Consider the following 16852-nt stretch of genomic DNA (forward strand, 5'->3'; position numbering starts at 1 on the left):
AAAGGATTGAGTTTATGGTTGAATTTGCAAATGCGACTACTTGAATCGAGTGCCAAGAAGTTGTGTTAGCACTCATTGAGTGGGGGCGTTTTTTGGTAGCTGATTGTGCATCCACTTTTAAATAGAAGATCAATGGCTATAGGCTATGTATTATCCCCGTATTCTTACGGGAACAGGAACCACGCGGGTGAAACCACACGGCGTCAGCTATTTAGTAATGTAATGATTGTAAACTTATTTCGTTCAGGATAAGGCTGAACTATCAATAATGATAGTTAATAATGGTTTGGCCAGGAAATTTTTAGGCAACCTATTAGCAATTAATTTTTTAACATACTAAATTTGATGTCAAACACCCTTTGATTTCATCCCTTTGCAACTCAAAGGGATGAAAAAGAGCGAGATATCAGCAAAATGATTGTCGGTATGCCTTATCCTGAACGAAATAAATTTACAATCATTACATTATTAAGTAGCTGACGACACGCGGTTTTACCCGCGTGGTTCCCGTTCCCGTAGGAATACGGGGATAATATATAGCCTATATATAGCCTTGTACAGACAAGTGTCGGACAGTAGACAGAATATTAGACCATTGAAATTAAAATCTTAACAAATTATACATCTTGTAAACTAAACGCAATAAGGTTCAAATTTGCTCAGCACAAGCAACGAAACAAAAGGGCAAAACAACAATAACACACAGTAGGTAGTATTGTAGTGGTAAAGTGGTACAAACACTCACTAGTTGGGAATGTACACTTGCTTCAGCTTGGACTCGGCCTCCACCGCCTTCACGCGCTTCTGCTGCACGTAGCGGTCCGTCGTCTTCCACATGTAGTAGTACTCCACCAGGTTCTTTAGCGTCTTCCATGGCAACTGGAACCAGCGACGGTAAACTTCGTCATCAACCCATATTCGGCTCACTGCTGAGCTCGAGTCTCCTCTCAGAATGAGAGGGGTAAGGCCAATAGTCCACCACGCTGGCCCAATGCGAATTGGCAGACTTCACACACACAGAGAATTAAGATAATTCTCTGGTATGCAGGTTTCCTCACGATGTTTTCCTTCACCGATTGAGACACGTGATATTTAATTTCTTAAAATGCACACACCTGAAAAGTTGGAGGTGCATGCCCCGGACCGGATTCGAACCACACCCTCCGGAATCGGAAGCAGAGGTCATATCCACTGGGCTATCACGGTAAATTTATTGACCCACAATTTGGCTCAAAACACCATCTCAGAAGTCAAAGTCAAAGTCAAAATTCATTTATTTCAATTAGGCTTAGTTTACAAGCACTTTTGAAAGGTCAAGATTATGTCATAATTTAATTTAATCTAATGGTGGTAATAATAGTCGTAAACTTAAAACTAAAGTTACGAGGGTTCCAAACGCGCCTTGGTCCGAGAAGAGCCCACAACAAACTCAGCCAAGGTTTTTTTTTTCGTTTACCACCATTTTACAAACTTATTTAAAACTAAGCACACAGTCGTATATTACAGTTTAACACCAAGCTTTTTCTCAGAGTCCTAAACTGACTGTTTTTTTATTCTCTACAAATTAGCCCTTGAATACAATCTCACCTGATGGTAAGTGATAATGCAATTCAAGATGGAAGCGGGTTAACTTGCTAGGACTAGGATGAAATCCACACTCCTTGCGGTTTCTACACGACATCGTACCGGAACGTTAAATCACTTGGCGGTACGTCTTTGTCGGTAGGGTGGTAACTAGCCACGGCCGAATCCTCCCACCAGCCAGACCAGGACCAATTAAGAAACCTCAATCGGCCCAGCCGGGGATTGAACCCAGGACCTCCGTCTTGTAAATCAACCGACCGACCGTGTGTGTGTGACCGGGTCCACTAGTTGAAATATAAAGAGCCATCCCAAAATAAAGACAACAATGTCCAAAAGACTCACAAAGTCCTTTCTTATGTCGGCGAAGTCCTTGCCGTACTTGTCGAGCGACTCCTCGAAGAGGTTCGCCTCGGAGGCGGACCACTCCTCCATCTCGTCGCGGCACAGCACCGGCCCCGACGCGGGCACCAGCGACGACAGCGCCGCCTCTATGCTGTAGCCCGACTTGTGTAGCGTGTCCATCGCGTGGAACTGAAAACATCGACATTGAGCTTTAGTATGGGTTATGGTTAGGCTGTACACTCAGTCAACTGTACACACTTTGAGAAACCATTTGGTTCGCCATTTGATGGCAGGGGATTCGCGACAAGATTTATAACTGATACCAAGTCAGATTTAAGGTTAAAATTGCCCAAAATTACTCCTAACATTGAATTCATTTGTGACAAGAAACAAGCACACCCATTAATATTACAAATTACAAACCTTATTTTCTTCAACAGTCAAATTGTTTTTTTTTTAACCGACTTCCAAAAAGGAGGAGGTTCTACGTTCGGCTGTATGTATGTTTTTTTTTTTTTTTTTTTATGTATGTCCAGCGATAATTCCGTCAATTATGGACCGATTTTGAAAATTCTTTTTTTGTTTTGTAGGGTTTACTTCCAGGGTGGTCCCATTTTTTTCATGTCAGGATCTGATGATGGCATCCTGGAGAAATTGAGGGGAACTTTCGAAAGTTGTAGAGACGGCTAGTACGTTTGTTAGTGTTTCCATAAGGTATTTTAAACCACTACAACTTTATGAAGGTTTGGAGTTGGTCTGATGATGGAGCCGAAACACAGACGATGGAACTCGTCAAGGATTTACAGCAGTCACCTTTCGTTTGGGCTTGATTAATTTGTATTGATGAGTACTTTCCACCTATATGGGTTGTGACTGTATTAAGGGTCTGGTGATGAAGACGAGGGACAGTGAAGAGAACTCCTCGACGGTTCACAGTAGCTACCTTGTGTTTGGACTTGATAAATTTGTATTGATGAGAACTTTCCACCTAGATGGATTGCGACTGTATTAAGGGTCTGGTGATGAAGACGAAGCACAGTGAAGAGAACTCCTCGACGGCTCACAGTAGCTATCTTGTGTTTGGACTTGATAATTTTGTATTGATAAGAACTTTCCACTTAGATAGGTTGTGACTGTACACAAGCAGTGGGTATGCTAACACTAAAAATAAAAAAAATAAAAATTTTAATAAAAAAAATTCAACCGACTTCCAACTCAAAAAATAACTTTAACTAAAAAGCAAAAAATAACATCCTACCTATGTGCTACCTTCTGATCAGTTTGAAGGCGGTGCCAAGACAGTGTCGTGTTTTAATTAAAGATGTTTCTGGAATAACCTCAGAAATTTTGTAGTTTAAACGTATTTAATTAAAACATCACTGGCTTGGCACCGCCTTCAAACTGATCAGAAGGTAGCACATAGGTAGGATGTTATTTTTTGCTTTTTAGTTAAAGTTATTTTTTGAGTTGGAAGTCGGTTGAATTTTTTTTATTAAAATTTTTATTTCTTCAACAGTCAAATTATTATTTTAGTTAGTACGAGGTTTGTTGTCACTTGAAAATTTTAACAGGGGTTCGTGGGGCCGAAAATTTGAGAAACCCTGATCTACACGAAATAACATAAACAAATATGCATATGACCCACTTTCGACGACATTCTGACTTCAGTGCCACACTGTGAAAAAGTACGAGACTGCGTTCGCGTTCACGCGTCGCGCGTCCATACGAAATCCCTTTGAAACAGGCAAATAACGACGAACGGCGCGAAGCATGAACGTGTACGCCGCATCGTCGAGAACATTGTGAGTGTAGAGCGTGCCTTACGATCAGCCAGTATATAATCAGCATAACGAGCAGTGGAGCGAGTTAGACACAAGTGTGAGCACAACGTACGAGTGTGATGTCCCTGCTGGCGGCGGCGGTCGACATGTGCAGGCTGGGCTGCTTGACGTTGGACGAGCAGTGGAGCGAGTTACACACGAGTGTGAGCACAACGTACGAGTGTGATGTCCCTGCTGGCGGCGGCGGCCGACATGTGCAGGCTGGGCTGCTTGACGTTGGACGAGCAGTGGAGCGAGTTACACACGAATGTGAGCACAACGTACGAGTGTGATGTCCCTGCTGGCGGCGGCGGCCGACATGTGCAGGCTGGGCTGCTTGACGTTGGACGAGCAGTGGAGCGAGTTACACACGAGTGTGAGCACAACGTACGAGTGTGATGTCCCTGCTGGCGGCGGCGGCCGACATGTGCAGGCTGGGCTGCTTGACGTTGGATGAGCAGTGGAGCGAGTTACACACGAATGTGAGCACAACGTACGTGTGTGATTCCCTGCTGGCGGCGGCGGCCGACATGTGCAGGCTGGGCTGCTTGACGTTGGACGAGCAGTGGAGCGAGTTACACACGAGTGTGAGCACAACGTACGAGTGTGATGTCCCTGCTGGCGGCGACGGCCGACATGTGCAGGCTGGGCTGCTTGACGCTGGACGAGCAGTGGAGCGAGTTACACACGAGTGTGAGCACAACGTACGAGTGTGATGTCCCTGCTGGCAGCGGCGGCCGACATGTGCAGGCTGGGCTGCTTGACGTTGGACGAGCAGTGGAGCGAGTTACACACGAGTGTGAGCACAACGTACGAGTGTGATGTCCCTGCTGGCGGCGGCGGCCGACATGTGCAGGCTGGGCTGCTTGACGCTGGACGAGCAGTGGAGCTAGTTACACACGAGTGTGAGCACAACGTACGAGTGTGATGTCCCTGCTGGCGGCGGCGGCCGACATGTGCAGGCTGGGCTGCTTGACGCTGGACGAGCAGTGAGCGAGTTACACACGAGTGTGAGCACAACGTACGAGTGTGATGTCCCTGCTGGCGGCGGCGGCCGACATGTGCAGGCTGGGCTGCTTGACGCTGGACGAGCAGTGGAGCGAGTTACACACGAGTGTGAGCACAACGTACGAGTGTGATGTCCCTGCTGGCGGCGGCGGCCGACATGTGCAGGCTGGGCTGCTTGACGTTGGACGAGCAGTGGAGCGAGTTACACACGAGTGTGAGCACAACGTACGAGTGTGATGTCCCTGCTGGCGGCGGCGGCCGACATGTGCAGGCTGGGCTGCTTGACGCTGGACGAGCAGTGGAGCTAGTTACACACGAGTGTGAGCACAACGTACGAGTGTGATGTCCCTGCTGGCGGCGGCGGCCGACATGTGCAGGCTGGGCTGCTTGACGCTGGACGAGCAGTGGAGCGAGTTACACACGAGTGTGAGCACAACGTACGAGTGTGATGTCCCTGCTGGCGGCGGCGGCCGACATGTGCAGGCTGGGCTGCTTGACGCTGGACGAGCAGTGGAGCGAGTTACACACGAGTGTGAGCACAACGTACGAGTGTGATGTCCCTGCTGGCGGCGGCGGCCGACATGTGCAGGCTGGGCTGCTTGACGCTGGACGAGCAGTGGAGCGAGTTACACACGAGTGTGAGCACAACGTACGAGTGTGATGTCCCTGCTGGCGGCGGCGACCGACATGTGCAGGCTGGGCTGCTTGACGCTGGACGAGCAGTGAGCGAGTTACACACGAGTGTGAGCACAACGTACGAGTGTGATGTCCCTGCTGGCGGCGGCGGCCGACATGTGCAGGCTGGGCTGCTTGACGCTGGACGAGCAGTGAGCGAGTTACACACGAGTGTGAGCACAACGTACGAGTGTGATGTCCCTGCTGGCGGCGGCGGCCGACATGTGCAGGCTGGGCTGCTTGACGCTGGACGAGCAGTGAGCGAGTTACACACGAGTGTGAGCACAACGTACGAGTGTGATGTCCCTGCTGGCGGCGGCGGCCGACATGTGCAGGCTGGGCTGCTTGACGCTGGACGAGCAGTGGAGCGAGTTACACACGAGTGTGAGCACAACGTACGAGTGTGATGTCCCTGCTGGCGGCAGCGGCCGACATGTGCAGGCTGGGCTGCTTGACGCTGGACGAGCAGTGAGCGAGTTACACACGAGTGTGAGCACAACGTACGAGTGTGATGTCCCTGCTGGCGGCGGCGGCCGACATGTGCAGGCTGGGCTGCTTGACGCTGGACGAGCAGTGAGCGAGTTACACACGAGTGTGAGCACAACGTACGAGTGTGATGTCCCTGCTGGCGGCGGCGGTCGACATGTGCAGGCTGGGCTGCTTGACGCTGGACGAGCAGTGGAGCGAGTTACACACGAGTGTGAGCACAACGTACGAGTGTGATGTCCCTGCTGGCGGCGGCGGCCGACATGTGCAGGCTGGGCTGCTTGACGCTGGACGAGCAGTGAGCGAGTTGCACACGAGTGTGAGCACAACGTACGAGTGTGATGTCCCTGCTGGCGGCGGCGGCCGACATGTGCAGGCTGGGCTGCTTGACGCTGGACGAGCAGTGAGCGAGTTACACACGAGTGTGAGCACAACGTACGAGTGTGATGTCCCTGCTGGCGGCGGCGGTCGACATGTGCAGGCTGGGCTGCTTGACGCTGGACGAGCAGTGAGCGAGTTACACACGAGTGTGAGCACAACGTACGAGTGTGATGTCCCTGCTAGCGGCGGCGGCCGACATGTGCAGGCTGGGCTGCTTGACGCTGGACGAGCAGTGAGCGAGTTACACACAAGTGTGAGCACAACGTACGAGTGTGATGTCCCTGCTGGCGGCGGCGGCCGACATGTGCAGGCTAGGCTGCTTGACGCTGGACGAGCAGTGGAGCGAGTTACACACGAGTGTGAGCACAACGTACGAGTGTGATGTCCCTGCTGGCGGCGGCGGCCGACATGTGCAGGCTGGGCTGCTTGACGCTGGACGAGCAGTGAGCGAGTTACACACGAGTGTGAGCACAACGTACGAGTGTGATGTCCCTGCTGGCGGCGGCGGCCGACATGTGCAGGCTGGGCTGCTTGACGCTGGACGAGCAGTGAGCGAGTTACACACGAGTGTGAGCACAACGTACGAGTGTGATGTCCCTGCTGGCGGCGGCGGCCGACATGTGCAGGCTGGGCTGCTTGACGCTGGACGAGCAGTGAGCGAGTTACACACGAGTGTGAGCACAACGTACGAGTGTGATGTCCCTGCTGGCGGCGGCGGCCGACATGTGCAGGCTGGGCTGCTTGACGCTGGACGAGCAGTGGAGCGAGTTACACACGAGTGTGAGCACAACGTACGAGTGTGATGTCCCTGCTGGCGGCGGCGGCCGACATGTGCAGGCTGGGCTGCTTGACGCTGGACGAGCAGTGAGCGAGTTGCACACGAGTGTGAGCACAACGTACGAGTGTGATGTCCCTGCTGGCGGCGGCGGCCGACATGTGCAGGCTGGGCTGCTTGACGCTGGACGAGCAGTGAGCGAGTTACACACGAGTGTGAGCACAACGTACGAGTGTGATGTCCCTGCTGGCGGCGGCGGCCGACATGTGCAGGCTGGGCTGCTTGACGCTGGACGAGCAGTGGAGCGAGTTACACACGAGTGTGAGCACAACGTACGAGTGTGATGTCCCTGCTGGCGGCAGCGGCCGACATGTGCAGGCTGGGCTGCTTGACGCTGGACGAGCAGTGAGCGAGTTACACACGAGTGTGAGCACAACGTACGAGTGTGATGTCCCTGCTGGCGGCGGCGGTCGACATGTGCAGGCTGGGCTGCTTGACGCTGGACGAGCAGTGAGCGAGTTACACACGAGTGTGAGCACAACGTACGAGTGTGATGTCCCTGCTGGCGGCGGCGGCCGACATGTGCAGGCTGGGCTGCTTGACGCTGGACGAGCAGTGAGCGAGTTACACACGAGTGTGAGCACAACGTACGAGTGTGATGTCCCTGCTGGCGGCGGCGGCCGACATGTGCAGGCTGGGCTGCTTGACGCTGGACGAGCAGTCGAGCGCGCGCGCGAAGGTGCCGACGGAGCGCGCCACCACCAGGAACTGGTCGATCTGCCGGTCCGACAGTCCGTGCGCCGGCGTCCACACCAGCGTCTCCAGCTCCGAGCTCGTGCGCGTGTCCTCCTCGCCTGCAACCACCAAACGCCACCAATTTCATAAAGTATAACTTACTCACTCTTGACTAAATAAACAAGTAAATGCGTCATGAAAAGTGTAATCGGGCGGCGCGTGATGCCATCTACAGGCTTAATGAAATAGTGTTTGTTATTTTAAGCTACCAGTAGATGGCGTTCTTAGATAACTTTGAAACAATCCCTTTTTGTACACTTCAAGGACCTGTTTTATGCCTAAGGCTAATAGATGGCTTATGACTTCACATAAAAAGGTATAACGCGCTCTCTGAGGTAGAGGTGTGTAACACCACCAACTTTTAGCGCCAGACTGAGAATTTACACTAAGAATTTGTTGAATGAAAAACAAGTTCAATATGTCATGGCCCGACCTAAGTTTGCTTTGTGTTATCTAATTAAATTATCGTCCGATTTTAATGAAACTTTGACAAGTTATTAAGTTGTACGATTTTTTTTCAAAATTAGTAAATTCATTACACAATAGGTTGCAATTCTCACATTCTAGAGTTTCTGTTATCACATTTATTCGATTTGGGACTAATCTCAAAAATACGAACTGCAAATGAATTTGAAACAAGCTTGATAAATCTCGACAACATTAGGTACAATTTAAATATATATTTATCTCATTAAAAATATTAAATAACACGTTTCTTACCTTCTTTTAATAAATTAGTTACTTCAGTCTGATATCTACTTCCAACTCTGATTTCACCCTTATCTGCTAATAAAGTCTTTTGTGAAGGATCAAATACTAAACAATAAAAAAATGCGTCCTGAAACAAAGAAAAAATCCAATGTTATTTTCTTTCTACAAGCACCTAAAATATAGAAATTAAATTTGGGTTAGTTGCACGATATTGTTTTGTGAATAAACGACGAATTCATTTATTCTTATAACTCTATACAAAAGGCCAAAAAATAACGAGATATTTTCAACTATGTATAACTCTCCCAGTGGATATAACCTCTGCCTTCGATACGGAGGGCGTAGGTTCAAATCCAGTGCGGGGCACGTTTCAGTTGTGTACATTATAAGAAATTAAATATCACGTGTCTCTAACGGTGAAGGAAAACATCGTGAGGAAACCTGCATACCTGAGAATTTTCTTTATTCCCTATGTGTGTGTGTCTAAGGCCTAACCCGTCTCATTCTGAGAGGAGACTCATACTCCATCCCAACCCTGGCCTAGGCCGGAGATGGGCATTCCCTTTTGTCATAGAAATAGATTATCGTTTAGAATATCACATAGGTTACTCTTATCTCGATATTATCACAGGAACGAGATCTACACGGGTGAAACAATAGACAAATATATTTGTCTATGTAAAGCTAACATAAACAAATGTATTCTACATGAATCATGCCTACTTTATGTAAAAAACGGAGTAACTACAGAATCATACATAGTATATAAACCAAAAGTATCAAACAATGTCTGGATATTTTTTGTATGAATGTTAAAATTATGCCAACTGAAATATAATAAAATACCTAGTTAGTTTATACAGGCAGTTAATTTTGACCAACAAGATAGTTAAACGTTTTCGAGCGTATCGTATGAGTTTTCAAAGAATATATTATATATGCTAATAACTTTTATTACATATTGTGTTGTGATTTTATGTGAAAGCAACCACCATGACTATTACAAATGTGTTCTTTTAAGTTCACCTAGAGTTTTAGAAAGTTAATAAGACTGATATGTTTTATTATTATTTGAACTAGTTATAGGTTTTTGCGTTGATGTGGACGATCTAAACAAATGGCTTGTGGACACTGTCCATACGGTTAGTACCTAAGTTTTCCAAAACTCACCGCACTAAAAGAACTAACAAAATCTCGGACCATATATTCAACCTCATTGAGGAGACTCAAGAAATAAGTTTGCAGTGCAGTCTTCAACAGACGCGTTAAAATACCGTCAGATTAATAGACAGATCTCTAAATCGCAGACATGCAACGCAATCGGAAATTTTGCTATCTTTTCAATGCGTTGGTACGAAAGAGACAAGGCTGTGACAACTGCGACGCCATCGGACATAATTTAATTTTCTCTCCACTGGTCGCATGTTAGCACCACTGTTGAGAAACTGCTAAAGTCATTGAGCATGTTTTAAGAGTCATCTTAAAGATAATACACTACCTCAGTGGCTTGCACAAGGTTCGTAACTAGGGTATGCACTATACGTACAAATTCAACAAACTGGAAAATTTATTTTCCATTTCAGGTTTGTAAGTAGTCCACAGGGTAAGCAGCGCATTTTTGCATGTATGAAGTAAACGCCACTGAACTATCTATAATACAGCCCAAATCAATGTGTACTGTTTACCAACAAACAAATTAATAATCTATACTAATATTATAAAGCTAAAAAGTTTGTTTGTTTGTAAACAGTACACACTGACTTTAGCAGTTTCTCAACAGTGGTGCTAACATGCGACCAGTGAAGAGAAAATGAAGTAGTATACATATATAAGAATATCCTGCGTTTGGCAATCGCGTGAGAAGCCGCGAGACAAAGCTAGTGCAGTGTTATAATATCAATCTTTATATAACGAGCATGTTAATACAGCGAACAGGAAGCAGCGCGCCGATACGAGATAGTCGGCAAGTGCATGCTCATTTCCTTATTAGTTGCGTAGATGGAATATTATTGGAGTTACGGCCCGGGCCGGACGTTGGGACGCGTTACATCTCTATACTGACAGAACCGAGCGGTTTCAACCTCGTGGTTCCCATTCCCGTGGGAATCGTTACTTGCTGTTAATGTAGCTTCTCATTGGTAAAATAATTTTTCAAATCGGAACCATAATAAAATAACGGAACTATAGTATTTGTAATATAAATGGGACGCATATTATGTTAGTCACATATTATAACAAACTAGCTGACGCTCCCGTTTAACCCGCGCAGTTCCCGTTTCCATAGGTATACGGGTATAATATATAGCCTACCTCGATAAATGGGCTATCTAACACTGAAGAATTTTTCAAATCGGCCCAGTAGTTCCTGAGATTAGCGCGTTCAAGCAAACAAACAAACAAACTCTTCAGCTTTATAATATCAGTATACATACTCGCTTTTCCATTTTTTTTTCGTTTTTACAAAATCCGTTTAAACGTACCTAATGTTTTTTTTAATGTACTCGTACCTAATCATCATCATCAATAACAACCCGTATTCGGCTCACGATTGAGCACGAGTCTCGTATGAGAGCGTTCGTCCCATTGCAACTAAAGAGAGAAGAGAGAGTGAGCGAGAGACAGCTATAATTATGTTATCTTTTTCGTTGTAATGGTACGAAAGGAGAGCTACCATCATCATTCATCATTAACAACCCATATTCGGCTCACTATTGAGCACTGATCTCCTCCCAGGAGAAGGCCCAATTCGGATTGGCAAACTTCACACACGTAAAGAATTAAGAAAATTCTCTGGTATGCAGGTTTCCTCACAATGTTTTTCCTTCACCGTTTAAGACACGTGTTTTTACTTTTTTGTGATATTCACGTGATTTAATTTCTTAAAATTTACTTTTTGGACGACGTTTCTGGCCTGGCGCAGCATGGAATAACTTAGTTTTATTTAGGCTCGATTTTAATTTTGGGTCAAAGGGATTTTATACTTTCTAACGACTCAGTCCTGCTGTAGACCGGTAGTTGTATCGTATCAATGTTTGACGTGTGGTGTTGGGACCAACGTTGGGTCAAACGATAGGGCCAACGCGAGATGCCGGACAAGATCGACCACTCGCAACTCACTAAGTCGTTATCAAACCGTCTGAATATACCTACTCTTAGGTTTTGAATTCAAAATTTAGCAGATAGCGTTCAAAACGAGGAAAAACACTTCCACTATAATCTACTTATAATTATAACACAAAAACCAAGAACATGTTTTAGATTTTCTATTTTCGGAAGCCTTTGTTTTAGGTCGTAATGTTAAACTGTACAAAAGGCGTTTAATAGGCATACAGTATGTATAATATTATAGAGGTTAAGTTTGTGGTATTGTAAGCAGTTATTCTCAAATTCTTTTATCACTAGAAAGCCATGTTATTTGTGAGTGTCATAGGTTATATTTTATCCCCGTATTATCATGAGAACGGGAACTACGCCGATGTAACACCGGGGGGTCAGCTAGTAATATATAAAACTAAAGGACTAGCAAAGCAGAAACATGTTTGTAAATTACCGCATCTGCCTGTGAGTGGTTGCTAAGCAACGGTTTGTTGTTAAACGGATTTCTATGCCCCATGTGCGATCCTTTTGTTTACACACACAAAAGCGTTCTTGTTATTGCGGATCGAAAATATCGCTTTCTCTTACGTTGCGATGGGACGAAAGAGAGCGTCCGCCGCTATTGGTCGATAATATGTCATTTTGCCTTTATGAGATAAACTGTGGCGCGCATGTTAGGAACAGAACCTACAGATGTCACATGAACCAGGTTAAGGTAAAGTAAGGTAAAAGGAAAGTATTTTGTTTGGTGGTTAGCCTATGTGATTTCGGATCACCAGGTCCTGGGTTCGAATACAGGTTATATGAGAAACTATAGGTCGCCTATATGAGAAACTGAGGTTTTCTTTCTTCAAAGAAATTTTCAGTTAAAAATTTGGAGTCGTGATGTTGGTCTCGCAGAGCACGTTAAGGCTTCCGGTCATAATCAATAACATCTGATTAAATAGTGGTCGTTAATGAACTTAACATTCTCACCTTAACAGCCAGTTTCTTCATGTAAAGCTAAAGTAACAGTAAAAGTAGTATAAAAGACTTTATTTTTCAGTGAATAAGACCGTCACTTTTGATTTATGACGTTACTTTGACTGTTACTCATGATGATGATGATGATGAAGAAACTGGCCGTAAGTCCGCTAATTCGCATTGGAGTAGCGTCATGGATCTAAGCTCCATATCCCAAAGGAGGAAGCCCTGGGCCGTTAAAATGGCCAGAGTGCCTAGTGGCAGTTTTCATACTGTGACGGTCGCGTAACGTAAACGCGAATTTCTAAGGAATTGAGACAGTGCCATCTAGTGACATTATTGAACAGCTGTTTCAATTTCTTACAAATTCGCGTCCACGTTTACGCGATAGTCACAGTATGCAAAACATTGAAAACTGCCACTACACGAAGCCACGGCGTTCACAGCGTCACGGTGTTCACAGCGTCACAGTGTTCACAGCGTAACGGTAACGGTAAGCACACAACAAACAAACATGAAACTGTAAACTCACAACACCCCGTGTGCCCTGGCGGTACATACTCACATCCTTATTCAGATAGCTGAGCAGCGACTCGGTCTCGTTGAGCAGCGTGACCGTGCACTTGCCGCGGATGTGCGTGGCGGGCAGCGTCTCCACGTGCCGCGAGAGGAACAGCTCGCGGTGCTTCGCCTGGTGCCGCTGCTTGGGCGGCAGCCCCTCGCCGCCGCCGGGCAGCTCTGTAGATTCCTCCTCCATCGCTACTGTAACACGACAGTTACCAACACTTTATCACACTATAATCTCATCATCATAATCATCATCATCATTATCAACCCATATTCAGCTCACTGCTGAGATCGAGTCTCCTCTCAGAATGAGAAGGGTTAGGCCAATAGTCCACGCTGGCCCAATGCGGATTGGTAGACTTCACACACGCTAAGAATTAAGAAAACTCTCTGGTATGCATGTTTCCTCACGATGTTTTTCCTTCACCGTTAGGACACCGTTATTTAGACACGTGATATTTAATTTCTTAAAATGCACACAACTGAAAAGTTGGAGGTGCATGCTCCGGACCGGATTCAAACCCACACACTCCGGAATCGGAGGCAGAGGTCATATCTATCACGGTCACCATATAATCTCATACACAATCACAATTATAACCTACTAGCGGACCCGCTTTGCTTTGACTTATGTGCACTTTTTCTCTATCCCTACTCTACACTACCCTACTCCTACCCCGACCCTGATAAATGAAGAATCACTCGACCGGTTTTGTGCAAACTTCACATAAACCATCTTCTAAATATTCCGAACAAAGCCTTAACATTTGGTTTGGATCGGTGAGTCCGTTCTTGAATTATAAAATTGCAACGAAAAGTGGCATTGATTTTTATATACAGGGTGTCCCGTGAATATAACGACATACTACAATATATAACGACATTACAAGGTGATAAATAACTGACATCAAGGCCCATTAAAATACCGCAATATATGTTAGCTGTTCTTCGGCGGACGAAATTGCGGGCGTAGGCTAGTCTTAATATATAAACGCGAAAGGTAATTACTTAACAATAATATCGCTTGACGTACAAAGATGAAATTTGGCAGAGACGTACTCATAGGTTATAGTTAATAAAGTTCCGCTAAAAAAGTATTTTGCGATAGGGCCGGATTAATGAGGCCTAAGCTCTCATTTGCACGAGAGTTTTTTTAATGGGCGTTAAAAAGCGTTTAAATACAACAAACGCATTCCTAAGTTCACACGAGTTTTTAAAACACGACGCTTTTTATCTAACAGAGTTGCATGTTCAATTTTGGGCGTTGGAAATAGACCATATGTTAATTCATATTATACGCTACGCCCGCCAACGCTGGGTTTTAACGCATCGCTTTCTCGTGTGAATGAGGCCTAAGGACGGACGAAATCGCGGGCGTCCGCTAGTAATAAATAAAATGATACACAACCATCTCAACAAAAGACAAGTACAATTCACAGCTCGCTGTAATCCCATCGCCTGAGTAGATAGATAGCAGCACCGATAGTGTTTGTTTATCTTTCCATTGGGCCGAGATTAGCGACGTTGATTATAGAAAATCTTTTTGGAAAAATGTAGATTAGTCCAACAGTAGCGTTTCTATATACTCGTACTCGTAGTGCATTGAAACGTTTCTTTTCCAGAATGAACGAAAAATGACGAAATTTTCACCTGTTCTTTTGTGTTTCCCTTAATTTCCCTAGCCGGTGTACCAACTAAAACTGGCAAAGTGGCAATTCCGTACTAAAAGTACCTAACTAAAAAAAAGTTATATATTTTTGAGTTATTTATCACCTTTTAAAGAAATAGGTATACTAACAGTAGCCTGTCAATATATATATAACAGTATAGTATATGTAAGACAAAATATTAATTTGTACAAACGAAAAGGAGATTTAAACCCACGTCTTAGTAGACACGGGCATAAGTTAGTTATTTCTGCATATCGTCTCCAAAGAGTAAAAAAATCTTTTGTAGGTTTGGGTGTACTCTTCTATGATAAGATCCCCAAGACTGTGATGGACCTGCCAATGCATAGCTTTAAGCAATGTGTTAAAAAACATTTACTTAGTCGAGGGTACTACAACATTGATGAGTTCCTTAATGATAAAGATGCTTGGAGGCCGTTGGATCAGTTTCCACCTTCACACAGAAAGTAAAACTATAAGAAATGTAAACAGTAATTGTTATTAATTGTAAATTATAATACTGTATGACTTTTTCAAAAGAGCAACTGTTGAGTTTCTTGCCGGTATCTTCTCAGCAGAACCTGCCTTCCGAACCGGTGGTAGAATCTTTACAAATAGTCAACTGACGTGTAAGTGCTTGTAAACTGAGCCTACTTGAAATAAATGATTTTTGATTTTTTTTTTTTTTTGTCTTTGGCTTTGGTATTTTCTTACTTATTGTAAACCACCCCCTGTATTAAGATAATAAGAAAAATATATATATTCAAATCGGTCATGCTATCATATTGTAACGAGATAGAAGTACAGTAATGCTTTCGTAACATGTATGTGATAATATCATTTTTATTAGTGCTAATTTTGTTATAAATACGATTATTCCTAAAGTACATTGACCAGTGTCAAAAATTCAAATGCAAAAGTTATGCAAATTGTATAGCCAAAATATTAATATAAGCAGATATTAGCTTAAACTGGTTTGAACGTCTCATATTACAAATGATAAGGTAATTGCTCTTAATATAGTAGTAATGTGGTGAGGCAAATGTAACAAACTCAAAATCTTAGAAATGTATTTTCATATGGTTTTCAGCAACGGAAGAAGTAATTCACGGGGAAGTTCATCATCATCATTATCAACCCATATCCGGCTCACTGCTGAGCTCGAATCTCCTCTCAGAATAAGAGGGGTTAGGCCTTAAGTCCACCACGCTGGCCCAATGCGGATTGGCAGACTTCACATACGCAGAGAATTAAGAAAATTCTCTGGTATGCAGGTTTCCTAACTATGTTTTCGGTTTTCCAAAACCAAACCAAAACAATATTTTATCCTTACTCGGCTAACTTAGGTACGGAAAAATGTTAGCGTATTTGCCATGGTATTCTGTCAAGCCGAGGCGGATCGCCTCAAGTAAACAACCCAATAATGTATCTAAATACACAAATACGTTTCATTGTTTGTCACGATATTAGGTAACGATTCTTATATGACAGTGATTTCCAAAGTGAGTTGTGCGGAAACTAGAGGTTTCGTAGTAGGAATGTGCAGTAAGTATAAAATGTAGATTGACAATTAATGGTTATTTAAACTAATTTATTTCAATTAGGCTTAGTATACAACAACTTTTGGAATGTCAGGTCAGGTAAATAAATAAAATAAATAAGTAATAATATTATTATTTATTAGGTAAAGGTGATAATAATTGGTCGAAAACTTAAAGTTAAAGATACGAGGGTTCCAAATGCGCTTTAGTCCGAGAAGAGCCTACAACAAACTCAGCCAGCTATTGTAAAGAAGTGTTGTATTGTAGGGGATAATCTCTGTATTTACTACCAACTTTGAAAATACTTTTACCACTACAAAGCCATTATTTGTGAGTATTTATCGCCGAAATCTCTCTGAAACGGAAACTACGCGGGTAAAACCGCGGGGCATCGGCTAGTCAAGTAACAAAGGCTTTTTGTATAATAACAGTTTACGATCT

The 16852-nt window shown here is 44.6% G+C and overlaps 1 protein-coding gene across 1 annotated transcript in view; it reads right to left on the reverse strand.

Annotated features, from left to right (window-relative positions):
* Positions 1 to 16852, reverse strand: part of LOC112046452 (metastasis-associated protein MTA3) — a 112324-nt gene that overhangs the window by 9916 nt on the left and 85556 nt on the right. Inside the window, exons 4-8 of the mRNA XM_052888111.1 lie at positions 13202 to 13398; positions 8587 to 8704; positions 7723 to 7925; positions 1927 to 2115; positions 746 to 879 (exon numbers count right to left, since the gene is read on the reverse strand). Of these exons, the coding sequence (XP_052744071.1) occupies positions 746 to 879; positions 1927 to 2115; positions 7723 to 7925; positions 8587 to 8704; positions 13202 to 13398 (841 nt within the window). The remainder of the gene's footprint in view (positions 1 to 745; positions 880 to 1926; positions 2116 to 7722; positions 7926 to 8586; positions 8705 to 13201; positions 13399 to 16852) is intronic.

The sequence above is a fragment of the Bicyclus anynana genome, chromosome 21, assembly GCF_947172395.1.
Source record: "Bicyclus anynana chromosome 21, ilBicAnyn1.1, whole genome shotgun sequence".
NCBI classification, from domain to species: Eukaryota; Metazoa; Arthropoda; class Insecta; order Lepidoptera; family Nymphalidae; genus Bicyclus; species Bicyclus anynana.